At 41.4% G+C, this 26,703-nt stretch overlaps 3 protein-coding genes across 6 annotated transcripts in view; 1 reads left to right on the plus strand and 2 right to left on the minus strand.

Moving 5' to 3' along the window:
* Positions 1-3,368, minus strand: part of ACSBG1 (acyl-CoA synthetase bubblegum family member 1) — a 40,105-nt gene extending 36,737 nt beyond the window's left edge. For both annotated transcript variants that reach the window (XM_032122942.1, XM_032122943.1), the window contains exons 1-2: positions 3,207-3,368; positions 2,246-2,350 (exon numbers count right to left, since the gene is read on the minus strand). The gene's annotated coding sequence lies outside the window, so the exon portion shown is untranslated. The remainder of the gene's footprint in view (positions 1-2,245; positions 2,351-3,206) is intronic.
* A 109-nt stretch (positions 3,369-3,477) lies between these two features.
* On the plus strand, positions 3,478-9,671 carry DNAJA4 (DnaJ heat shock protein family (Hsp40) member A4). Of its 3 annotated transcripts, XM_032122944.1 has the most exons (8): positions 3,478-3,566; positions 3,654-3,794; positions 5,462-5,642; positions 6,542-6,646; positions 7,353-7,580; positions 7,660-7,890; positions 8,450-8,550; positions 8,633-9,671. In XM_032122944.1, exons 2-8 carry the CDS (start codon positions 3,663-3,665, stop codon positions 8,849-8,851), a joined length of 1,197 nt encoding a protein of 398 aa, XP_031978835.1. In that variant the 5' UTR covers positions 3,478-3,566; positions 3,654-3,662; the 3' UTR covers positions 8,852-9,671. The 3 variants fall into 3 exon arrangements, with proteins under 3 accessions (XP_031978835.1, XP_031978837.1, XP_031978836.1); XM_032122945.1 differs by lacking the exons at positions 3,478-3,566; positions 3,654-3,794 and adding an exon at positions 3,885-4,467; XM_032122946.1 differs by lacking the exons at positions 3,478-3,566; positions 5,462-5,642.
* A 435-nt stretch (positions 9,672-10,106) lies between these two features.
* WDR61 (WD repeat domain 61) lies at positions 10,107-17,602 on the minus strand. Its single transcript, XM_032122948.1, has 10 exons — positions 17,495-17,602; positions 17,331-17,358; positions 16,877-16,982; positions 15,889-16,061; positions 14,567-14,715; positions 14,154-14,247; positions 13,291-13,384; positions 12,549-12,641; positions 11,826-11,904; positions 10,107-10,386 (listed from the first exon to the last, which is right to left on the minus strand). Exons 1-10 carry the CDS (start codon positions 17,504-17,506, stop codon positions 10,297-10,299), a joined length of 918 nt encoding a protein of 305 aa, XP_031978839.1. The 5' UTR covers positions 17,507-17,602; the 3' UTR covers positions 10,107-10,296.
* Positions 17,603-26,703: the final 9,101 nt, after the last annotated feature.

The following is a 26,703-nucleotide window of genomic DNA, read 5'->3' on the forward strand; positions in this document are numbered from 1 at the left end:
TCTCAATTATGGGCCCAGGACCATTAAAGGTTCATTAAATTAAACTGTCATACTTTACTGTTTAACATATATTTTTAAAAAGACTAAAAATCATAGCCTAAAAATATTATTTAAAAGGTATTTTCCTAAGAGGTTTGTAGAAATTGTGATAACTTTTGAGGCCTGGATGCTTGAGAGAATCCACCTCAGCACCAAGGAAAGTCTGCTGTAATTCTAACTTCACCTTATACAGGAACTACTGAAGCTCTTTATGCAAATTTAGTGTGACTGAAAAGAAACACAAGTTTCAATCCGGCAGATTCCTGACTTTTTTTTCCAGTGTTTGTAATAAAAGTTACTCTTGATACTTCTTTACAAAAATCAAGGGTGCTGCAAGAAGATGCAGCTGCAGTTCAGCAGATTGTACTCTTACCTGTGTCTCCAGTATGCTGCTTTCAACAAGAATGAGCAATAGTAATATAAAAGAGAGAAATGCAAACAAGGAGATTCTAACAGTGGTTTATATAACGGGTTTAAAAGATACATGCATAATTCTTGTAGCATATAAAGATACTGCATGGTCCCAAGGTCAGGGGGAAGCAGTTTTAACTCTTGTTTTGTGCTAACAGTGCAATGCCTGTTTCAGAACCAGAGTCCTCTGGTGGTTAAATGAAACGGGCACCAGATCCAATTACTCCCCATTCCCAGTCCAGTCCTGCCTCCTTGCAGAGAACAGAAATTCTCTGCTTGTTTTCCTGTTGACACCCACACGCAAGTTTGATACTGTGCAAGTAAAAAGTGACAAGGTGATTCATGTTACATGTAGCAGGAGGGAAGAGAGGAAAAAAACATTAAAAGAAATTAGCTGTTCATCTCAAAAATGCGTAAGCAACTGCTGGTTAGCAACAACCACAGATTTAAGGAGGCAAGGTGTGCACCAAAAGAAACAGAGTTGGGCATATACACCCTTGATCACCAGGCTGGTTGAGTACAGGAACCACCACTGTAGTTGCTGAGAAATATGGCTGCATGTGTAAAGGCTGTATGACATTTATTACTAATTATGACAAAATCAGCTGCTGAGGATTCAAACTCTGTTCCATAAATACAGTATTGATAAATATGAAATGTTTTGCTTCAGACACCTATAGGACTGTATTCCTCTCAGGTATCAGAATGAGTGCATCGCTCAGGCTATAGTGATGTAGGAGATGTGCATGATGATGCAAATCATATACGCAGCCTGGTATCTCTCCTGTTTTTCTAATCCCAAGCACCAACCCTTACTACTTGTCCCACTAATTCTTTGAATAAACAAGGACTTTGATTGGACCAACTGGAACCAAAGATGGAGAAAACAAATACTGCATATTAAAGTAAATATAACCTGATAGGTCTCCCTAATAAAATAAAAGTAAATGAAGCAGGAGGCTCAATCCTCTTAAGCAAAGATCCATACCAACCAAATTTTTGGCTGTTATTACTAGTAACAAATGTTAACAGTAAGAAACCACCCACCAGTGTGAGTTCTTATTATATTTACCAATATCTACACACACCTACATGAGGATTTCTACTCACAGAAATTACATACTCTTTTTATGACATACTAAAAATTGAACTCTAAAATTCATTATGTGCTTCAAAAGCTTCTCATCTGTTGAAACATTCAGCTGCTACAAAGCTATAAGCAGATTTATTGCTTCTTCTTAAATGGAAATATTATGTTCAGAACTACAGATTATAGCTCATCTATCTTTAAGGTGAAGACCATTATGAGAATAAACCTTTTTTTGCCTTAAAAAGGGGATATTTAGTTCTTGGCCTACAAGTTTACAGAGTAACTTACCATAGTTATTTTTAGAAAATAGTTTCTGTATTTACTTGTCAATGTAATTTCACAATTGCAAAACACAGATTTACATGTTCAGCTGCTGATAATTATGCTTAGAGAAAGTAATAGTTACCAACACTGATTTCTTTCTTGGGGTTTTGAACTGTTCCTTTCATTGATATTTTCTATTGATTTCCTAGCTCCCCCTCCTTCAGTAAGTTTACATGCTTAATATAAGCAGATTGTATTAATTTAATCTTCTAATAGTATTTACCTGAAATACAGTAGGAAGTTCATTATAACAGAGCTCTAAAAAACGAAAATTTTTCATTCAAATCCCACACTGCTGCTTTTCCTTCCCCTTTTTCCCCATTTCCCACTGTTAAACAACACAATAGGGCCCTCTCCTTCAGAGTCATCCCGACTCCTTACCTGGGCTGTGGTTGGCAGCATAGGACACTGGAACCTTTGGGTTATCATAACCACAGGAGATGCTCTGGTTTCATAAAACTATTTCTAGGGATAAGGAACTGATTCCTGGAATTAAAAAGCAGCTTGTAAGCATTTCTACTCAACTTAAGTTTGAACAAAATCTGTTCACAGTTCACGCAGCTTTTCTGTATTTTTCACTTAAGATTTTTCAGCATTAGTTGCCATCTTCTATGAAAATATGCTTTTGGTCAGGTCCACACCAGTACCAGTTATCTCCTTTCCCCTAAGCAGCAAATAATTAATTGAGAACCTTTGGTTACCTGGAGAAAGATGAAAACTAGCCCAGCTTCCAAGTCTGCTCCAGGCAGGCCGGCTTGAGGAAAGGGCAAATACCAAACAGGGAGAGCAGGGGCACAGCATTAGCCCAATTGATTTAAAAGGCTCAAAATACTGAGGAATAAGGCATCAAGAAAGCCACCTATTAATTAACCAGAACAAGATCTAACACACAGCGTGGGGCAGGTCGTACCAGGGTGCTTGCCAGGCTCTCCCAGAGGTGAATTAATGGATTTCACAGAGCAGGGAGAGAAACCGGCGCCAGTGAGGGGGCCCCCTCAGGCTAAACCCCGGTACCTCGGCAGGGACCCCTCAGGAGGGACCCCTCAGCCCAGCCAGGCCCACGTTATTTTAGATTAGTCTAAAGCTGACATAGGTAGAAGCTTTCTAAATTAGGCTGAAAATACTGTTTCTACAATACAAAGGTATAAAATATGGGGTGGTTTTGATGTATTTTTAGCCCCACAGAATAGTCGCATTTTAACCCTAATGGAAAGCACATCTAAAGCTTCCCTATAATAAACTACTGAGAAATGGTATTACATATAAGTCTAAATGCAATAAAGAAGAGGTAAGAATAGACCTGCCTGACCACATTAGCATAGATAACCATTTTTCAGCTCACATTCAATGCCAACTCCACTGCCCGAGTACCGATTTGTGCGAGCTGTACTCAGGGAATGCCAGGCACGACCCCTGGGGAACCTCAGCTGTACGGACTGTGGGCTTAAAGACAATCAAGACACTCGGCCGTAAAACCCCAAATTAAACACCAAGCGCAAGCCCCGGGCCCGGCCCGAGGCTCCTCCCCCCGCGCGCACCGGCGGTGACGTCACGCGCCGCAGTTCTAGACCGTTCCAGCCCCGTGACGTCACGCGCGGCGTCATTCCAGAAGATTCGGCCGGGGCCCGTATAAAGCCCGCGGAAGAGGCGGGGCTGCCGGGATCGGTGAGCGGGCAGTGGCAGCACCGGAGGGACCGCGGCGGTGAGCGCGGCCGGTGGGGCGCCGGGCGGGGTAACGCGGGGGTAACCCAAGGATAACGCGGCGCTAACGCGGTGCGTTCTCCCACAGGCACCCACCATGGTGAAGGAGACGGAGTACTACGACATCCTGCAGGTGAAGCCCAATGCCTCCTCCGAAGAGATCAAGCGGGCCTACCGCAAGCTGGCGCTGAAGTACCACCCCGACAAGAACCCCAGCGAGGGCGAGCGGGTACGCGGGGCTGGGGGCCGGGGCTGGGCGCCGGGGCTGGGCCGGGGCCCCTGGGCCGCCCACCCTCCGTGAGGTGGCCGCGCACCCAGTGGCACCTGCGGCCCCTGCGCGGCGCAGGCCCCGTCTGGCCCTTCTGGCGGGCCGGGGCTGAGCCGGACTCACTGCAGGCGCTGCTGGGCCGCGGGATGGGCGGCCCTGCAGGGAGAACCGGGAACTGGCACAGGGCCGCCCACGAGGGGCACCGCGGATCCCCCATAGATAGGCTGTTGTTATATCCGGCGTGCACGCAATCGTAGTTTAAATTCTGCTTTGCCCTTCCTGCGGCGTCGTGCCAGTATGTGAAGGCTCCCCTACTTCCAGATCTCTATTCAGACCTGTGAGCCTGGCAGCAGGCCTGACGGCCCAGCTGTGGCAAAGGGGATGCGGCATTTCTTGTTTTTGGATGTAGTGCTTACCAGTTTCCCTGTAGTTGCAGTAGAAAAATCGTCCTTAAAGGTGCTGGTTAAAACAGGCAAAGCTGGAAGGATTTCTAGTGCTCCAGTGGCCATTGTGCTGTCAGATGTTGAAAAGGCTGGTAGTCGATCCAGCTGCCAGCGTTGTTGTGCTGGATGGATTTGTGTTCCTGAACTGGATGGGTTTTCTTCAGAGAAAAATGCTAATGCAGATGTCCGAGGTAACTATCCCTAGGGAATCACTGGGCTGCACATGGGTGGACTGCTTACAACAGAACTATTTTACAAGCTATCAGCACAGACCTGCTCTGCTCCCTGTGTTGGCTTGGATCATAAACGAGCACCGCAATTGGAGAACTATGGAAAACATGAATGATGGGATTGTTTGTCTAAAAGCTGGTCTGCTAAATACCTTAATATAGGAATAGAAGACCCATATTTATGTCTCTAGAATACTAATTTACAGAACTCAAGACAAACAGTAGCCTAGTCAAAGGTAACCTTTCCTGCTTTTATTTTGGGCCTGCTTTTTTTGCTTACACCACTTTACATGGCCATGAGTAAATTAAGTTTAAAATGGAAGTGGTCATTCCAGCAATAGCAAATTATGTTTAAAAATTGAGTTGGTAATCTTAGTAATAGGAAATTCTTTATAGCTATTTAAGAAAATTCCTTAATTGTTTTTTTAAAGTATGTGTTTTGATTTGTATCTAAGTCCTTGTGTTTGTGATGAGTAAGCAACACCAGTGTCTGGTCACATAAATTTCTGTTGTAGCTGGATGTACCAGCTCAGCAGGCATGGAGGATCCCTGTGTAGCTCTAGGCTGACTAGCACTGCTGTGGCCATGAGCAATTGGGGACTTCAGGGATAGTACCATATTCCTTTCTAAATGGATTTGTTAGAGGTTATAATGGTTGTTGCAACTACCACAATCAACAAAATGCAGTTGGCATATACTCGTAAGGTGGATGTGACTCTGAATTAAGCCCACTTAAAACATGGGAGGAGGGGGGAGAGGGAGGAAAGGGGTGGTTTTCCTGGACAAAAGTGTACTGTTATAGTCGGTTACCCATTTGTTTAGGGAGTTTCCTTTTGGAAACAGACAAATACTTCAAGAGGGTGCTGTAGTGGCTCGATCTGTAGATGGAGTTGTATATGAGAGGGCTACTTTTCCTCTTGGTCATAGTTGTTCAGAGCTTCTTTTTTCTTTTTAGTTTAAACTTATATCCCAGGCATATGAAGTTCTGTCGGACCCAAAGAAAAGGGACCTCTATGACCAGGGTGGGGAGCAGGCTATTAAAGAAGGAGGCCTGAGTGGCGGCAGCTTCTCTTCACCCATGGACATCTTTGACATGTTCTTTGGTGGTGGAGGCCGAATGAATAGAGAGAGAAGAGGTACACAGTTCTAAACAAGTTCTAGAAACTCTAACCATGCACTTAAGCATAAAACACCTGTGCTATGGTACTGCTGTTCTGCTAAGTGCACATAGTGTGGATATTACTTGTTGCAACAATAGAATAAGTAAACTATGATTTTTCTAGTTACTCTAGCATTAAGATTCTAATAAAGTAGATAACATGACTTAGCCATAGCCATCTTTCTGCTAAGTTCTGTTTATTTTTTGTTGAAGGGGGACTGGGTAGCCTGTAGGGGAGGGGGAAACGTTAGTAAGTCAGCAGTTGAATTAGACCTGTTTAAGTTACCTGTTTTCCAAATCTGTGCCTCACTTGCTCATACGCTTTTGGGCAACTTGCTTCAAAGGACACCATCAACTTAAACTTCAATAATTTTAAATCTCATGAAAATATTTGGGAGAAATAATGTGAAACTGAGTGCAGTGTGCTGCCAAAGCACAGTATGATTTTTGTCTTTTCCATGCCCAGTGCCTGTTAAAGGAGCAAATAGTAACTTGCTGTAAAATCATTGAAATTATAATATGAAGTGGCATGGAAATTCATACGCAGGCATAATAGCAACTTCTGAATCAACAGAGCTGAAGCTGGTAGTGTCCTTGTATCTTGCTGTTTCAGTTAAGCTTATAAAATTAGGAGCAGGAGCAGGGACAGGGTGGCTTTAATGATGCTTTGCCTAATTACAGCTCAGCTTTTATGTTTGGACATAAATGGGTGGAGCTTAGTGGAAGCTGATGGAACTGCATATTCTTTTAAGGGGGCTGAGTTGTGTTCAAAGTTTGGAATGAACTCTGCATTTCTTCATTGAGACTGTGCATGAACATTTGTCTTCACAACAGCTGAACAAGTACTAATATTTCCCTTTTGTTTTTTTTTTAAAGGCAAAAATGTTGTGCACCAGTTAGGTGTATCTCTTGAAGACCTATATAATGGTATTACAAGGAAACTGGCACTGCAAAAGAATGTCATTTGTGGAAAGTGTGAAGGTAAAAAACAAGTAGTGGTTTCAAACCCCTCTTCAAGTTTTTTGTGTGTGTTTGTGTGGATTGTCTGGGCTGAGAAAAAAGTCTGAAGGCTTTCTTACTTTTCTCTCTCCTTTTTCTTTGCCTGATTCCTGAAAGTCTGCCAGGGTTATTTAGTTCTACTTAACACTTGTCCAAGAATAAGTCTCTCGACCACAATGTTACAAAGTGATTGTTCTAATGGCAGACTAAAACTCACTGTGAGTTACTGTTAGGGGTACCTAAATTAAAACTATCTTCACCCAGAACTTGGATGTAAATGTCTATTCTGTAAAACTTTTTAAATTGCTGTGGGTGGAAGTCTAGCTTGTGTTATGTTACTAATTTTACAGTTATTAAGTATTCCCTAATGAATTTACTTATTCGAGGTAAATTTTAATAAAGTCTTGTATCTTAGTACTCTGTTAAATATTTAGTAAGCAGATTCTTTTCCAAGTATTAATGGAATGTTTATGTCTTGAATCTGGTATGCTGACAGTTCCTTGGAAACCAGGATTTACTGGGGGGTGGGGCAGAGGCTAATACAACAAGCTGTATAAACATTTTGTTTGTAGAAACATCCAGCTTGTGGGGCATGTTTTGTGATGGCAACTAAATTCCATTACTGAACTTCCAGCCTGACTACTGTAATTTTTTGAGACTGAGATCCAACTTAACTCTTTTGTCATAGGTTATGGCGGAAAGAGAGGGGCAGTAGAAAAATGTCCTGTGTGTAAAGGAAGAGGGATGCAAGTTATAGTTCAGCAGATTGGACCTGGCATGGTGCAGCAAATCCAAACTGTGTGTCCAGAATGCAAAGGCCAAGGTGAAAGAATAAATCCAAAGGACAGATGTGACAACTGCAATGGCTGTAAGGTTGTAAGAGAGAAAAAGATCATAGAAGTTCATGTTGATAAAGGTAAGAACTGTATATTTGTACTGGTTCCCTAGTAAAAGTCTATAGTTCTGTAGAGAATAAATGGGTTTCTTTTCTTCAGGTATGAAAGATGGTCAGAAGATAGTATTTCATGGAGAAGGTGACCAGGAGCCTGATTTGGAGCCTGGTGATGTTATAATTGTGCTTGATCAAAAGGATCACAGTGTTTTTCAGAGACGAGGGCATGACTTAATCACAAAAATGAGAATTCAACTCTCGGAGGCTTTATGTGGTTTCAGAAAGACAATTGAAACACTGGACAACAGAGTTCTTGTCATATCTACTAGGCCAGGTAGGTCTTAAAGAATTCTAATACTGTGTAGACTGTATCAACTACTTGCCTGGACTGGCATTTTTGGGGGAGATTGTTCTGTTTGGGGGTTTTTTTCCTAACTACAGATACAACAGATTATCTAACTATGATACAACATATCTAACTATGATACAACAGATTCACGAGGTAGTCACTTAATTTAATTGGTTCTTTGTTGTTGTTATTCTTTCTAAAACATGCAGTTACAGTTAAAGCTGTCAAATATGTCTTAATAAACCTCAGCCCCAGCTGGTGGATAGCCAGGAAAATAAATTTAGGAGGCAAGAATCTAAAATTCTACTAAGTTATCTGTTCATTCAGCCTGAAGGCTGTGCCAAGAAAAGCTGATTTCTCTTATAGCAGGGGAAATAGTCTAAATGACCTTAGTTCTGTACAGCTTGGGTTTAGCTCTTTTCTGTGAATTGGTTACAATCTCCCTGAGGTGCCATGGGAACACTCCTTGTGTACAGCCGTGCCTTGTGGGGCGCTGAATGCCTGTCACATCACATCAGCTTACTTACAGCTCTTGCCTCCATAGGTGAAGTGATAAAACATGGTGACCTAAAGTGTATCTGCAATGAAGGGATGCCTGTCTACAAATCTCCAATGGACAAAGGCAGCCTGATTATACAATTTTTGGTAAGCTGCATGCTTTTCTGTAGCCAATATACTTGTGTTTGCACATGAATAAATATTCATTAAAAAATGTGTAAAATTGTAGGTCCAGTTTCCAGAGCACTACTGGCTCCCAAGGGAGAAACTGTCTCTGCTGGAGGCTCTGCTTCCTTCACGAGAAGATGTTATGGTTACAGATGAGATGGATCAGGTAGACCTTGAAGATTTTGATCCAAATGAGCAAACCTACCGTAACAGTGTGGGAGAAGCCTATGAAGAAGATGATGAGGGTCCAAGAACAGGAGTACAATGTCAGACATCTTAAAGCAAGGGGGAGTGGATGTCATCTAAGATGTAAATTTTCACAATGAAAACTGCATGGCTGTAATAGCCACTGCTTGTGGTTTTTGTGTTCAGCAAATTGAGTTGCTGCGCTGTCAGTATCACCTTTTTGTAACTAATTTATATTGTGTTCTTGTAGTCTTTCTATATAAACCAAATGTCATACAGCTGAGAACCAACTGAGTTGGTATACATTTTTCTTGCTGTGAAGGTTCTCAATTTATTTCACCTATGCTATTTCTATAAGACTTTGGCAATATTGATAGAGGCTAAGTGGAGTGTCTTATGTAAATACTTTCATACTGGAAAATTAATTTCATAGAATAAAACATAGCAGAATAACTTCTAATAAATAGTACTTCACCTTTACTCATGTTTCTCTTGTACTTTGTAAGCCACTCTGGAACCCTCTTTATTTAAATAAGTTTTTCTAAGCTCAGACTCATCTTACCTAGTCAAGATTATTCTCAATATCAACTTTGTGTTAGTTGCACCACTACTACCTGTCTTCATTTTGTATTTCAGAAGCATTTTGTGCATGCCCCCCTCTGCCTCATAGCCCTCTTCCTGTGTTCTGTGGATTTACAGTAGCATTCCTTCAGCTGCTTCTCTGTGTAAGTGTGACTTAAGGTTACAAGCTGTCCTCTAATGTGTTACCAACAGGCAAATACTTCCAAATAAAAGTTTGACCTTTCAGAAGCTCAAGCTTTGTATTTCAGCCGTCCCTAGAAAGGGTTTTTACTTCCTGCTAGGCATTGTATACTTGTGCCTTAACTAAAGTGAATAAACCAAAATCACATGCATTGGCTATGCTGCTGCTGTTTTATAAACACACGTGATACCACACAGATACCATTAAAGCTTTTTTCACTTTTACCTATTTTCTTGTAGTGTTTGTATTAAGTCAGGCTTAGAAACAACTGGTCCCCTTTAGTGAAATTAAACCATGATGCATGATCTCCATGTACCACACAATTGTTGAAACAGGTGTTCAGCTTAAGTGCTCCTCATGCACTCACTGGGCTCACATCAAGACAAGGCCAGGCTGTCATTTCCCACGTTTATAACAGCCTCAGTCACTTTCCTTCTGCTAAAATAAGCTGCTGTGAGCCTTGGCCTGTGCTTTCTAGCTCTGCTCTATTTACGGTTAAAGGCAGGGGCGATTAACTGAGCAGTTACTTCAACCCCTGACTACATATTTCCAAAAATACTTTTTTCCAAGAATTAGACACAAGGACTTGCAGCTGTAGCTTTTATTTTAAAAAAGTAAGGCTTTCTCTCAGGCTAAACAAAATCAAAATTAGATATAAACATATCTGCTTTTGCAGCTCAGTATGAAATGCTTTTTTCATACTAAAAAATTACATAGGGCAGTAGTAGTCCTTGCAACTGCCACAAGAGTTTAGTGAAGCATTGGAATCAAGACATTTAAACTGGACAGTCATAAATATGAATTTCTTGGTCATCACCAACGGACACAATTTTGGACCCACTTCCATTGTATTTCACTCCCCAAACCTGTAAATAAGACATACGCAAGCTTACCAAGAGAGGACAAAGTAAAAGGAGCTTTGTAGCAGTCATATTTATTACAAGGAGAAGAGGAAGGAGTATTTTAAAGGTCACCTGATTAGAGCTGGTGCAATATGGCTTCTGCTTTTACAGCAGCTAAGGCTGCTGAACCAGAGCAGGACCCTGCCATCTAGGAGCTTGACGACTTCCTACACCCACTCCCACTGACAGGATTATACAAGCCAGAGATACTTGGTAAGGGCTGAAAAGTACTCGCCCCAATTTGCATAAATCAACCCAAGCATTTTCACTCTTACCCATCCTGCAGCCCTTTCTGAAAATAGTATTTTACAGTGCAGGAAAGCAAGAGAGGAGGTATTTGTCATGCAGACTGACACATCATGACAGACTGAAGAATGATCTGGTTTATCCTTGAGCTCTTTCAGAGAGCCATTTCCGTACCAGTGCAAAGCTTACTTAGAAAAATTCAGGTCAGTCCTCTGATTTACGACAGTTACACAAGCTCTTAAGTGACACCCTTCTCCATCAGAATGACATCAGGAAGGGTGAAGGCTACCCCGCAGCACATTAATGTGAAATGCAGAATGGGTATATTAACAACAGTATGTTTTGGGCATTCTTGTATTATTAATATTTTGCATTAATACCAAAACCCAGCATTCCCAATAACTGATACATCTCTGTTTGCCACAGACTTAATGAGATTATAGGTAACAGCTAAAACAACAGGGGAAATCAAATCCCACTTGGTACTTCAGTAGTAAAACCCTCATACCCGTAGGTAACTGAAAAGAAGGTTACCAGCAAAACAGTACTACAGAAGAAAGAGTTCAAATAAAATCTAGAAGAATAGCCTTTGTTTCTTACTCAGTGATCCATTAAAATATAATATTGTTCTATTTATCACCTGATGTTTGGACAAAGAGTAAATAGGTAGAAACCTAACTCCTTCCCTCACAAGTAGCTAGCACTCAGCAATAAATACAAAAACCACAGTATTACAGACAGTAGAGGAGGAAAAAGTCCCAAGTTTCAAGGCTGCTTTCAAGCATCTGTTTAGGTAATTCCATCCTTTTAGATAAGTATTTCCACCCTTACACATGCATATGCTGTGTAAGTGACAGAAATAAGTAAGACCAGAGACAATGCTAACAGAGTCTGGTAAGATTTTGGCCACTCAGGCTTGCCTTTATTTGAGCCTGAAAAATGTTAATTACTTGGAAGAGATCAGCATATACACTTGGGAATACTAGTTCAATATTAAGTGCCAAATAACCACAAACAACTTCTAAAATGTCATTACAGCAAGCTAAAGTTACTGCATTACTGCAAGGCTGGAGCTGCAGCGCCAAGGTGACACACAAATGTGCACAACTACACAAGCTCTCCTGGGAACATGGTGACTTAGGGAATAGCAGCCATACCTGATCTTGGTGGTCAAAGAAGGTATGGACACAGGTTCTCGTTCCAGCATCCCAAACTTTTACACTTTTATCAGATGAACTGGAAGAAAAATAATACTGATCAATGTTTAAATTAATAGATTAACTAAAGTTTAATGCAAACACTAAAAGGTCTCATATGGTAGACACAAGAAACCTTCTTTCACCCATCAAATACAGGGATGAAGTAGCAAAGGACTGCATCTTCTGCCAGGTTCCATTACCTTTAAAAGAAATTTACTGTTCCAACATCTGCAATGTGAAAATGAAGACCCACATTTTGGCCAAAAAATTCTTTCAGGCAAGTTCTTTGGATAAGGAAATTCCTGTTACATATACTTGGTCCCCCAACTGCCTCAGCTGTTTTAAGAATAAATACTAAAGTTCAAGTAGATTAATGTACTACTAGATTAGGTTGTACTTCTTGATTCAACAGCAATTTTTCAGCTATTTAGAATCAAACTGCCCTTCTCTTAGGTGTTTTTCACTTGTCAGGAACTACAGTGCAGTGAGATGACTTACTCTGTAGAATGCTCTCACTACAGCTGGTATCACATCACAGATTGGCTCTTGAGCTTTAAATTTTATGTTATTTCATTATAGATCCCACTGCAATTAATTTGTATGCATTTAATTTTTATGATCCATCTTCCCTTATAATTTTTTTTTCTTCAGTAATCACAAACAATTAAAAATCCTCAATACCTGGAAACAAAATGGGTATCATCAGGACAAAATGCTACGTTTAAAACCCAGGATCCATGACCACTTAATGTGCCAGCCAAGTTTGCATGTTGCCTGTGGAAAGAATGCATGTTAACATTTGCTTTGTGAATTCCAGGGAAAAAGCAACAGGAGTATACTCTAGCTAGTGCAATCAAGAATGATTCAATGGAAGGTGACTTCTGGACATTTGTTCACCCAACCTGAACTGGTCTTACAGCAGATTATGTTTTTTCCATTTCAAATAGTTAACATAAGAATAAGTCACTAAGAAGATACACTGAAGGACAAAATAGTTTCACCAAAGTCAAAACAATGCAGGTTTAGGGGAGGGAAGACCATTGAAGCAGGGCCTTTTCCTCCCCAGGGTCTTCCAAGGTATTGCAAGATGCAACAGAAATAGGTCATAAATATAATTTCTTATGTACAGAACAGATGTTTAGGAAGGGTGAACACAAGCTCACAGGAAAGATACACAGAACAATTAGCTTGTTGCTTACAGGCAAATATGAGGAAAGTAATTTGTTTTCAAGTTGCAGCTGTCTTCTACCTATACACTTTAAAAAACTATCTAAGGATGTAGTATTTTATGATTTATTATATAAAAAGTCACCAAAAGCTGAAAGGAATTCTAGAGAGCAGAGGGTCTGATCTATTTTTAACAGTATCAGCCTCTCTAAACAGGTGTTCTCCTGCCAGCATGGCTGGCAGAGTCCCCACTCACACGTCGTAGATTTTGATATAGCCGTCATCGGACGCGGTGACGAGTAATTGGGAGTCTGGGGAGAACGTCAGCGAGCGGATGGGCATCGCATGGCCTGCAAGGCACAGGGACACAGATTAGGACGTGCTATTACTCTGGCTAATGCCAGTGTTTGGCAAGCTATACCACAACAGCACTCCCTGCTCAAAGAGAGCAGCCTCTGAAGCCTCTTCCTCTCTAGAGGCTTCTTCCCACAACAGAAAATGGAAACGGACAGCAATTCTCAATTTTGAATGTTAAGACATGTCTGCAACACAAAGAGTATCGTATTTTTTTCAGCTGTGGATCTTTATTAGAAATTATGTCCTATTTTATAGTATGATTGCATATTTAAGTTGTTGGGGTTTTGGTTACAATTGGGCAGAAACTGCAAGAGCATTAAAAGCCCATGTATCTGTTAGGAAAATGCATGCGTTCTACAACATAAAATGTTCAGTTATTTTTTAAAACAGCAATAAATTGCTATAGAACAGATACCATAAGAAAAAGAAAAACCATATGCATGGCAGCCCACATTTGGTTTAGCTTCATTCCCTTGTACTTTCTGCAATACATGGAACTACTATTTAAGAATTTAGTTAAGCATTACTGACTGGATCTTTTGAAAAAAGGCATTTATGATGCAAGCCTGAGTTTACGGTTTGCCTCTAATATTTTAAGTGGTTTAGGTTAGAGCACACTAAATAACTAAACACTGTCTAATGGACAAAAATGTCAACTCACTGATGCCAGGGCTGTTGTAGCTTATTCTGACTTGCATTATATCCTTTGATTTTGTCAGAAATGAGGCCAGAATTTGGGTGTTGCAAATAACCAAACCATACCTTCTAGCGTATGCAGAAGTTTTCCAGTTGCAATATCAAAAATATTGATAATGCCATCTATTGCTCCACTGGCCAAGTATTTTCCATCTGGACTCTGTAATAAAACACAAAAAGTGTGATTCAACATCTGTGTGCATTTATGCTGTGTAACCCCTGACATTCCCTTGCCAACTTTTCACAAGTAATCATCTATGCAAGATACCTGGACTCCAAAAATCCTGAAGACTATAAGCAAGATCAAAATGTATTTTCCAGATGTGCATGGGGGAAACGTCACACAATTTGTATTTGGACCTACAGCTGTCACTTAGTATTATTGTAGAGATAAACTGATAGATGGAAACAAAAATACCTATTTACAACATTACAGCAGTAGCAATTTCTCATAAGAAATTATCAATTGTGCTTCTTACATATGCAATGCTAAGGATGAACTTTCCTCTGGTGTCCAGAGAATATTCTTTCTTTCCAGTTTCAACACCAAAAATATTTACTTTCCCCACATGACTTCCTGTTGCAAGGTACTGGGAATCAGGTGAAAAAGCCAGGGACCAAGCATCAACTGTATTAAAAAGAAAAAACCAGTTAGCTGGATCCTGTTTCTAGTTCTTATTCAACAGTGTCAGTTCTGTATGCATCTGTTCAGACATTTAACCCTCTAAGACTGTACAAGCTTATCACATTACCCCTTCTATGTAATTAATGGAGCATATCTTGAGCCATTTACTTACACTTAGTAAAAGATTACATTTTCTAGTAAGACCTTGATCTTATGAGGCCCTCCTGTAACAATAAATTTAGAATTTAAGACTGCATCAGTTAAGCCTAAATTCTTACTTTTCTCCTAGTACCAAAAGATTGAAACTACTGAAAAAAGCAACACGTAGCAAAGCATAGAAGATGCAGGAGAAATGCAGATATACAAACATAACACAGATAACATTCCCGCAACTGAATGTAAAAACCCAGTTTTTTATAGCAGTGCAATGTATTTATCTGGCAGGATGTAATTCACAGGTTTTTTTCTATAAGCTTAATATTAATTGCTTAAAACACTGCAAGACTGTTCTTAAATTTGTGACTTCCAATGTACTCATGAAATATTTGGAATAAGACCTTAGGCCCTTGGAGCCTAATTCCATCTTGGAAAACATTAGCATTGTTAACATTGATAACTGTTTTAACTTGCTCACTCAGGATTGGATGTGCTGGATAAAAAAGGATCACATGCATGACTCAAATTCATTGCAGTGTGATGAAGAATGTTCAGTTTCTTTGTAAATCAATCTGAATAAGCACCTGAATTCTTTCTTCCAAATATCCTTTTATCAATACATGTGTAAGAGCAAGCTGGTTTCCATTCTGCTTTATGCATATAGCAAAAAGCCAATCTATGTGTACCTGAGAAAGCACAAGTAGCGTGTAAAAATAAATGCAAAATTGTCTGATGCTGCTTTGTCTTGAGTTCATAAAACCACTATGATTTCTGCAAATAGAGAAAGATTAAACGCCCCAAACACCTTAATCCCCAACCACTATGATTTCTGCAAATAGAGAAAGATTAAACGCCCCAAACACCTTAATCCCCAACCACTATGATTTCTGCAAATAGAGAAAGATTAAAGCCCCCAAACACCTTAATCCCCTCATATACCCCACTCCCCCACTGTTCAGTATTTGCCAGGAAGAGTAAGCATTGTTCTCATGCAGAGCCAGCTCAGCACTGGTATCTTACCAGGACCAGCATCTATGGACTTGATCTGTTTGCCAGTCTCTAAATCCCAGAGGCGAATGTGGGCGTCCAGGGAGCTGGATGCTGCAATGGCGCCCGTGTGGCTGATGTCCACAGACACCACCCCCAGCTGGTGACCCTCCAAAGTCCACTGCAGATCCAGCTTTTCATCATTCCTTTGGTGCAAGAGAAAGAAAAGCCTCATTAGGAACAGCTAGGGGTACTGAACCATCCTCAACCTCACACAAAACAAACAATCCACATTCCTCCACTTGATCAACACAAGGCAATCCAAGTCCACCCTTGAAATGTGAAGGGCTACACACAAACTCTCTGTACTCAAAGAACTGACAAATCAATCATTTACCATATTCCTGCAAAGCAGGTACTTCGTCCCACCAAAAAACGTCCATCACACACCAGTCTATGGGTGCTCACAGAGCTGATGTTCACCTGTGAGCTCAGCACAAAGTGCCATGATTGACATTTTCACAGCCACCACAGCCAAGCCAACCTGTCACTGAAGTGATGCACATCCTTCACACTGCTTTGCCTAAGAGACAGAATAACTTCTTTGCAAAAGCACACTTCCGTAAGAATTATCAGGATTTTTCTTTTTCAATAAAAAAGGAAGATGTCTTTTCTTCTTTTCCACTATTCCCATTACTGCTTTCACAATACACATCTCCAAGGGCATTGTGTCATCAAAAGATGCATTTCTCATTCTTTGGTTTAGAAATACATCAAGTATTCTCTGACATGCATTTTCAAAAGGATTCTCATTCTTTGGAAATGAAAGCACACCAGAATGCCACCACTCCAAGAGAAAGCACACACCACTGGAGATAAGCTTGCTCAAAGAAGCACCTCTGTGTGCCAGGCTACCCCTCCCGTGAGGCAACTTCTAACATCCCTGCAGATGGTGGAAATTCAAGACTGCTCCACACTGACTACTTCCAAGGCCTAAAACAGGTTAACATGGAACACTTACCACTTCCAGACCTTCACCAGATCATCCAAAGAACCAGAGATCACTGTTTCAGAACCATCATTTTTATTTTTTCCCCAGGCAACTGACCAAATGGCATCATCGTGAGCTAAAAGAGAATATAAGCATAGGAATTAAATATTTTCTTTTGATAGAAGACCACAATCAGTTTTGGTAATGCTGAAATGGCTAACTGCAATGCTGGCAATAGACCCCCCTGCTCCTCGGTTCTATTGAGTGCTTCGAGAGCCTTGTCACTGTTTTCTTTGCTCCAAAACATGCAATGTGTTGTGTGACCAACGTCACTGCTGAAAAAGCAGCACAGCTACCTCTGAGTTACTCAGATTTATGCCTAATATAAACATAATCAAGTCTCCTCACACGGATACCTGCCATTATCAAATTTACATCATCCCAGAACACCGACATTGCTCAATACCCGTTAGCGTTTGCTCACCTTGCTCTTGCTTGAAGAGAATACCGTACTAAAAAGAAAAAATAATAAATATTACACATCAGCACCCTATAGATATATATACACATATATATATATATATATATATATATATATATATACACCTCAAGCCAGCAGTTAGCCTAGCTAACGCTGTTTTTAATTACCTGTGTGGTCATGTCTTTCTGAAAACGATCCCGACGGGAGCGCTCTGGAAAAAGCCGGACACAGCTCCTGCCGCCGTCGCGCCTTGATGACCTCAGTGACCACCGAGAGCGCCACTCCCCAGTGCCCGCCGGCTCCCGCGCCCTCTACCGCCGCCCTGTGGCCGGGAGGCCCAGGCGGACACATCCCGCCGGCGGGAACGGCGCGCGCCGCCTGCAGCGCCCTCAGGGACAGCGGGGCTGAGTCCCCCGGCCTCGCGTCCTGACCCTCAGCGCCCTCAGGGACAGCGGGGCTGAGTCCCCCGGCCTCGCGTCCTGACCCTCAGCGCCCTCAGGGACAGCGGGGCTGAGTCCCTGGCCCCGCGTCCCGCAGTTGTGTCCCACAGCTTACATCTTCATCGCCGCCTCTCACTCATCCGTCCCGCTCACCCACAGGAGCCCCAGGCGCGGGGCTGGCGCCGCCGCTGTCAGAAGCCCTCAGCGTCTTCGCTGTGTGATACCATTGCCAGTGATGCCCTGCGGTGCTGCGATGGCAGGGATGGTGTAAGCTGTGGGACACACCAAGGACTGAGGGGTGCGTTCAAGTCCGCCTGCCCATCCGTGTAGGAAGCTCCTGACGGAAGGCTGAGCTGGCTGCCTGTTGTCTGAGGTGTGGAGGGGGCAAGGGGCAGGCTGAGCACAGCACGGACCGACCCCACGCTCCAGGGGCTGCAGCACTGCCCATGGCTCTCACCACGGCACAGAAGGCTTTAACTTCACATAATCACAGAATCATTAAGGTTGGAAAGGATCTCCAAGATCATAAAGCCCAACCTTAGTTCACCGCCTTGTCAACTAAGCCAGACCACAAAGTGCCACATCCAGTCATTTCTTGAACACTTCAGGGATAGTGACTCCATGACCTCCCTAGGCAGCTCATTTCAATGCCTGACCACCCTTTCTGTGAAGAAATTCTTCCTGATGTCCAGCCTGTGCCTCCCTTGACGCAACTTGAGGCTGTTTCCTCTGGTCCTGTCACTTGTTTATGGGAGAAGAGCCTGATCCCCACCTGGCTACGCCCTCCTGTCAGGGAGTTATAGAGAGTGAGAAGGTCCCCCCTGAGCATCCTCCAGGCTGAGTCCCCACAGGTCCCTCAGCCACTCCTTGTGCTCCAGAAAGGAAGTTTCCCTACTGATCATCTGTGTCAGACCAGGAAAAAAGGTACGACTTTTGTTTTGGAAGCTGAATTTTTTCAAGTTGCTGCCTCTGCTTGAGTTAGAAGTGGAAAAAATGTCAGAATTAAAGTTCAGGAGAATAAATCAGATTCCCTGAGGCTTAAAATTAAAGACAAAGGATCAGTGGTCTTTCACAGCTCTTAATCAGTTTTTATGTGTACACAAAGCTCTTTGAGATCAATAGAACTTGTCTGAGTAAGCAGAGTAACAACCAAAACAGGAATTCTGAATGTGTCTTAACACAGTTCTGCAGTCAAGAATGAAAATCTGGGTAAAACTCTTAGACATAATTACAGACTTTTACATATAATTACAGAATCCTTAGTTCTCTGATTAGGTCGAGTTTTGAGAAGATTTTAAGGCATATGGCTTTAATGTCTTGAATTTCAGAAATCCTTATTTTCTCGTTACTAATGACACAACGGTAAACATTTTCCACAATAAAAGACGTTGTTCTATTTCTGTTTCTTGCCAGCATTCTTCTAAGAATTCTTCCATTTAAATTTGCACTTAAAATGTAATACTTTCACCTTATGTTCAAATAATCAAGCTTTGTTTTGCAGTTCTTTATAGAGTGCTGCAGTATTGTAACATAGTCTTTGACAGACAAAGTGTTTCTAATCCCTCCAGAGGTTTTGTATCATGCAAAGTTCTCTCTGTGCACTGGTATTTACTCTGTACACTGATCACCTTAGGCTTTCATGGCAAAAGATTGTTATTGTTCTCCTGTGAGAGTGCAGAGTGAGATTGTGGGTTATTTCGTACATTACTTATGACACACATCTGTATTTGTTAGAGTGAAAGCTGATTAGATGCTGTTTTGGTGCATCAAGAGGACAATCTGAAGCAAAGTGTGCCACATGTTTGATTTACAGATAAATTGCCTCTGTGGAATAGTAACTGAGAGCAGGTTTCTGTATGTCTGTCCTTGTTCTGGAGCACTGTGTCTGTATGGATATTTCAGCCCTAATGACAACAATGCCGTAGGAGTGTCTCTGGGTTCAAATGACAGTTTTTAAAACAATGTTGCAGGGAAGAAACCTGACGTATTAAAACCCATTATGATCACCCTCATTTTGTGCTTACACATAGAAGTGAATTAGGTCAAGGCTTTGGATGCCACATAAACATCGCAAAAGGCATTTCCCAGCCCAAAGTTCAGTTGCAGAGAACACATTGAGAGAAAGACAATTTAAAAACACAGGCTGAGTGCCATTGTGGCCCGTTACTACAATCCCAGTTCAGATTACTACAATCCCAGTTCAGATCAGCATTCACAGTTCAACATCAGCCTCGCACACAAGACGAATGCCAAGTAAGCCTGGATTCGTTAAGGTCTTGAAGACGCATGAACTTCCATAAAACAGGAAGGCTAGATAATTAACTGGGAGCTCCAGGTCTGCAGGTACATGAACACTGCAGCATTCAAATGCCAGACATGTTAACTCCTCTCCCTGCTCCACACCAAATAATTCATTTGCTTGTGGGTTTGAGGAAGATGAGAATTATACTTAAGTTATGTGGTGGTGTTTGCCAAAGTGGATAATACAGGAATATGTATTTTTGTGGTTACTAATGTCAGGCCATGACAGTTTAGAAAAGGGACTGTGTAATACAACTGTACCTGCAGAGAGCTGGATTCAATTCCAGGCTCCATTCAGGACTGATCCATCAATTTTGGGTTTGTTTTTCCATCTTGGGGTTCAGTGTAGGATCAGTCACCCACAGGTGCTGCAGAAACAAAGGGCGACTTGTGACAGAGCACAGAGCCTGTGTGCAGATTTACACATATGTGTGTATATATATATAAGTATATACCATCTGCCATTGTGGGGCAGCAGCAGCAAGAGCATCTCTATCCTCTTTCCAGGAGGTTGGCATTCATAATGAAAAATTGATCATTTCACTTCCTTCTGTGTCTGGGGACTCTGAACAGTTGTGGCAGGAGCAAAGAATCCTCTGCTTATGTTGCGTACTGTGTCTCTAGGAAATCATTAAGGGACTGTGTTCCTGGGAGTGAATTGGAATGGCGTTTGCAGTGTTTGCTCATGCATTTCAGATCTCTGTCTACTCCATCAAGTCACTCAGAGTACCTACACCTTTTTTGTATAGCATGTGTCAGCATTGTAGTGCATTAGCATTGGGGCAGTGTGGAAGGTATCTTTTCAGCTTTTATACCGGCTAGCGCTTGTATTTCAATGCCTTAGAAAGCCTCGAGCAGCCTTGAGAGGTAGCAAGGGCGATCTAGCACTTTAGTAGCTCTAAAATCGGTACCTGAATCAGCTGCAGAGCAAATACCATCAGCAGAAGCAAAGAGGGAGAAATATAGCTCCCTGCTCGCTCAATTCCCTGCAGTTAGAAGCTTTCAAAATGAGACAGACGACCAGAGATGTTTACAGGAAAGTAGCTGAGCTGAGAGAGGGCGTTTGCCTCCCCTCGACCATCTTTATTAGGAGAAGGGGAAAGGGGAGGACTGGGGGCGGACCCGGGGTGAGCGGCCAATCAGACACTGCTGAAGAGTCTGAGTTACATTTGGCTTTGCCCGCCCTTGGAACAAAGGAGCTCAGAGCACATGTCTTTGGGAGGGGGGAGGGGAAGATCAGAACAGGCAGCAACAGGGCAGTTGAGGCAAAAGACAAGAGCCACAGAAAATCAAATCCTAATACAGCCTTCAGTTCCACTTTTGAAATAACTCCGGTTCCTTGCATGCAGATTTGATGAACTTTCAGCTTTTGTTGGTTTTCCTCTGCTCATTTATTTCTTTGTTATATCTTTTTGTCAGCTACTGTCCCCTTCCCTTTTCTTGCAACTTCATATGCTTTTTCACTGATAAGCTTCTTTTTGATGGTTCCAAGCAGATAATTTGGGATTTGGAGTCGAGTATAAACCTTCCTGAAGTTTGAAGAGTTTCAAATCAAAGCTTTGCTTTAAAAAAGCTCCTGTCTTATTTCCAAAAACATCCTTTGTAAAGGCATTGCATATTGCAAGTGATGGCACCAAACCCAGTCACCACACTTTATAGGATACAGAATTGGAACTACAGTCACATCTGTAGTCCAAGGGCTGGCCAAAACAGGGAAATGATATAATGGAAAATCTCTTCTTCAAGAATCAAGAAGCCAAGTCCAAATATTAATGACATTCTTGCCCTATGAGTTAAGAAAGGATCATTATCCCATTTCACAGATGGGTGAAATCTGAAGTAAGGTGATGAATTTAGTCAGTGGTAGATGGAAGAATGGAACCAGTTTCTCAGCCTCTTGCTATGTGCTCTAGCTCAGTGTGTACCTACACAATGACATTGCTTCAAGTTTACACTTAAATACTAAATTGTTTTGCTAACAAGAAAGGAAGTATTTCAATGTATTCATTCAACAAGCAAGGAAAAGTACTTGGGACAGACAAAAATGGAAAGGAAAATCAAAACTTCCAGAGACTTGGCCTAACAGGAATGAAAATAATACTTAGCACTTGCAGAAGGAAATCTTTCTCTGGCTGACCGTATGCAGTTCCAGCTCAAGGTGTCCTGGTGGGGTTCTAGTCAGGGGAAAGCTTGGCCTGGAGAGTACTTTCCTTCAGAATGGATCGGGTTCCTTTGGAATGGATAAGGTGGGCAGTGAGATTGGAGTGAATGAGCAGCTGCTTCTAGGAAGAAAAGAAGAAAATGAAACAGTTAATTAAACAAATAAATCCTAAAAGCTAGGCTTGCTTCCCCATGGAAGGAACCTCATCCCCAGTGTCACCTGCAGAGAAGCCAGAATGGTTAGATGTAATTACAGACCTTTTAACCTCCTCCTAATGGCATGTATAGGTCAAAGAGAACCTTTCAGAGCACTGTTGTTTTGAAAAAAATAAAAAAATAAGCAAAAAACCAGCAAAAGTCATTGTTCTTCATGAGAGATTTTCTAACAATTGGTCTTGATGATAAATGAACCCAGACATTATTTTCTACCTATCTTCTCTTTCTCTTTGTGAAAAACTTCAGTTCTTCCTTCATTTATTAACTTAATCAGAATTATCATATTTTATTCTTTATTTTATTCTCCCTCACAGCTTTCTTTTTTTTTAAGGAGCAAGAGGTGGATCAGAGAGAATTTCTCAGACCTTAACATGAGCCTAAAATGTTGAATGACCATATAGAATGCAACTATGATAAAATAAACGTCTGGTGCTCATTCATCAGGGTTGAAACAAGGACCTTTAAAACATCATGCATGTAGTTGGGACTGACTTACAGAAAGCACAAGTTTCAACCCATACATCAAGTCTAGCAGGAAAACTTTTCTCTCCAGGATGATGAATTTTACATGTTTTACCAAAATTAATGTATGTCCCTTGCTATTGTGTCTTCAGATATATGAGACAGCTGGGGATGACCTGATGACCTTATGCACCAAAACTGAACTACCTGAGCTCTAGGAAAACACTTTTGGCTGTCAATTAATAATTGGCTGTTTAGTTGTGAGCAACTAAGTATTCACCACCTAATCTAAGGCACTCTTCTAAGCACGATTGTGTTCTTTTTATTTTGGTATCCATACATAATGTGTAATGGAAGGCTCTTCTGTGCCAACCCTCAGCCAAGGGCTGTTCAATCTTCAAGTGCCAGTGAATGTCTGCAGTCACTGCCTGTGCAGAGTGAGATGCTGTTCTCACAAAGCAGGAGGAGGAAGGCATCAAGGATCCCCTGCGCTTTACGCAGAATGCTGGCTCTACTTGCATCTCAGGCATGTGAGGTTATGATGAGTGGTAGTAAAGAAGACAAGAGAGAGCACCTTTTTTTTCCTTTTTCTGATCCATACAGACAAAGACTTGAATAGGTTGCTGAACTGGGAGACAGACAGGAGGGAAGGGGTTTTCCTTCACCTGCTATGGGACATTCTCTGCCTGACCAAACTATTTACAATTCACTAAGGATGCACTGAAAGCACTGTAGATCCAGTCTCTGGATATGTTATTTGCTCTACTGTAAAACATTATTAAGTTTGTTCTTTTTAGGGACTCTCTTTATAAATTGATAATCCACTTAGCTGCTAAAACTGGCCTGTCAATATGGCACCTTTGTAACATCCAGACTCTTTTTTATATTAAAAACTTTTAGAGGATCAAATGTAGAGGACACAACTCTAGCTTTTTAGAATAATTAGTAAGAAAACCCATGAAGAAAGCTCTTCGTTCATTTGCAGTAGATGCAAAGAATGTTCATAATAATTAGCTCAGATACTCTCAAAAACTTGTAGTTGTGTTTACTAACTATTTGCTCCTATGTATTTTTGTGTCACCATTTGGAATATACTTACATAAATACGTACTTAGGTCTTCTGGTGTCCATTTGCATGGGTTGCTGGCAGACGGACTGTATGGATACACTTGGCTCAAGCAGACAATTACTTTGCCACTTATCTTCATGTCACTGCCCTGCTTTGTTATTGCAGCCTTCAATGCCTCTTCTGTCTTCATCAACACTGTCTCATTCATGCTGTTTGCTTTGATGACTTTGCTGAGCAACCTCTTTCGTGTTCTTGTCTCCTTGTGAGAGAGGCTTTCTCTTCTTCTTCAGTTTGCCTGTCTGGCTCACAAACCTCTGTGAATCAAATTGATGGTATTAACCTTACACAGAGGAGTTGTGCTGGAGGATAAATGCCAGTGCTCTGCAAGCTCTGGCTCCCATGGAAGTCAGAGGGAGGAGGACTAAGTATGGCACATCATAAAACATTATGTTCAGCTACCTCTGGATGGGATGCTTGACTCAAACCATACAAGTTGGTTAAATCACTGTGTCGTTGCTGGCTGTGAAAGCCCATTTTACAGTGGTGATTCAACATCCTATTTCTGCACAGCAAGACCATGTGTTCATGTCTCATAGATTTTACTAGGTCCTGAACACATGTTCAAGTCTCTACTGAGTTGGTTCCATAAATACCTCATATAAAATGCTGGACACTTTCTTGAGTTCCCATCATAAGTACTTCATTCACATTTGACATTGTATCAGTGATGGGTGTTTCATATAATGAAAAAAAAGTCAGATGTGTGATGAGGTGATTGTTTGACTGCTTTGGTCCACCTATGTTTAGTGATGTGTTACTGACATTAGCGGAAGCATGGCATGAGGAAATAAGAGATTTTGTATGTAAGGTAATTGTCTTCTGGGTTTCAAGCTTTCTAAGTCAGACACAGAACCAAAAAAAAAAAAAAAAAAAGAGGAAGAAAACTCCTGATTTCAGTGAACTTCAGATCAACTGCTGTGACTGGAGGATTGTTGCTGAGATCACATAACGCTGTACTGGAATTTGGATGCTGTAATACCAGGAAATCTTCAGTTCTTTGTGTTTTCTGTGGCAAGAAAACCTTTCCTTTGACACTTTTGATATTTGAGTTAATTTATGAAGTGACACCTGGAACCCTGTGCTTTTTTGATTTTTCCAGTTTGGTGTTTTTGAAATGCTGTTTAAAATGCAAGCGTCCCTTCCACACTGAAGTGCAAATTCTCAAAAAAGATGTTGGGAAACTCTTGTGGGAAGGTTTGCTTGCAGAGATTGATGCATTGAAAATACTGAGAGTGCAATTTTCGTTGTGGTGTCTTGGCCCTTGAGGGTAGATTCAGAGGTACTAAGGGTGAGGAACCCTAAACGTGTTCATCGTATGATGTTTGACAAGTGCTAGTGAAGAGGCTTTTGTAGTGCACAGGAGTCAGTGCTTTCTGCGCTCAGCTGAAAGAGAACAATGAGTTTAAGCAGCTGCACTGAGCTCTATTTGCATCTGTGACCCACTTAGCTACAGCTCTTGATGCTGCCTAATGGAGGGAAGTCATGCACATCTCTGTAATGACACCTAGGCCAGAGCTGATCCTGCATGAAAACAATTACTCACTGACCCCTAAACTTCTGAGGTCAGGAAGAGAGTGATCTTTTACGCCCTTGCAAGGCAGCACCAGATTCCATGAAGGGCAGTCACTAGCTCTCGTTTATTAGTCTTAGTTAGCATGTTGTTTAATGGCAGAGATTTAGCAGGTAATTGTTTGAAGTGCTACAGTCATCATAAAAATAACTGGGATATTTTCAATTTGAGTGCCACCACTGGATGTTCCTGTGACATTCAGTGATCACAGATGGAGTGTATGGGAGTGGTACAAGTCCCTAACTGGCAGTTTAACAGCAAAAGCTGTATCATAGGGGTTTGAACACCAAGTAAGGTGGTAGTAAAAGTATGTGAGTGTTGGCCAGCACAGCATTCACTAGTCTAGTGCAAACAGACAATACAAACACAGTCTTAGAAAGCAGAGAACTAGAGTTTTGGCCCAGTAGATCAGTATTGGATAAGAGAAGGGACAGCAGTAGTCCTGTCTGGACTGACATTATAAACAGGGATTTTATGAGAGTGCTCAGAAAGTGGAGGGATTTTTCTGGCTCTTTTGCACTGATAAACTGGGTACACAGAAGTGTGCTCAAGTCCTGATCCAGCACGGTATTTAAGCATACACTAAGTGTTTTAGCATTGAAATACAAGTATTTGGAATCATGATGTTTAAGTATTTTGCTGGTTCTCAGTCCTAATTACAGGAGACAAAGGTAATAAAAGCCTTCTCCCATCTCCTCAGAGAAGATTGTCTCAGTGAAAATTGTTGCCCAAATCATGAAGAATCAGTTTTAAGGAGATATTTTAGACAGATGTTTTGCCTAGGTCAGATATGTCAGTTCCTGAGATGGGATTGCTCCTAGTAGAGTCTCCATACATTTTGACAAAATATGTGTGGGCTATGGGGCCCTCTCTGAGAAGAGTCACTTTTTGATATAAAAGGTGCTCTATCAAACATCAGAAAAGAAAATGGGAAATTCAGCTTCACAGCTGGTGGTCTAAATATTGGCACATGATCCTTTGCAGCAGTTTTAGATTTTGAAAAGCAGCTTTTCCAGCACGTGTTTAGAATTGGAATAATTTACAATGTGAAGAAAAAACAAATTACAGATTTCTAGTGTAAGTATGAAGGACCAGTCG

Source organism: Corvus moneduloides, chromosome 13 (genome assembly GCF_009650955.1).
Source record: "Corvus moneduloides isolate bCorMon1 chromosome 13, bCorMon1.pri, whole genome shotgun sequence".
Taxonomy (NCBI): Eukaryota; Metazoa; Chordata; class Aves; order Passeriformes; family Corvidae; genus Corvus; species Corvus moneduloides.

What these genes read in the sequence shown, in the direction of transcription:
- DNAJA4 (XM_032122944.1), top strand. Translation starts at nt 3,663, where the DNA reads ATGGTGAAGGAGACGGAGTACTACGACATCCTGCAGGTGAAGCCCAAT. An exon ending in AATGAATAGAGAGAGAAGAG is followed by an intron (nt 5,643 to 6,541) that starts GTACACAGTTCT and finishes TTTTTTTTAAAG; the next exon opens with GCAAAAATGTTGTGCACCAG. An exon ending in GCCTGATTATACAATTTTTG is followed by an intron (nt 8,551 to 8,632) that starts GTAAGCTGCATG and finishes GTAAAATTGTAG; the next exon opens with GTCCAGTTTCCAGAGCACTA.
- WDR61 (XM_032122948.1), bottom strand. An exon ending in ACTTCTGCATACGCTAGAAG is followed by an intron (nt 13,385 to 14,153) that starts GTATGGTTTGGT and finishes TGTGCCTTGCAG; the next exon opens with GCCATGCGATGCCCATCCGC. An exon ending in TATATCAAAATCTACGACGT is followed by an intron (nt 12,642 to 13,290) that starts GTGAGTGGGGAC and finishes TTCTTTCCACAG; the next exon opens with GCAACATGCAAACTTGGCTG.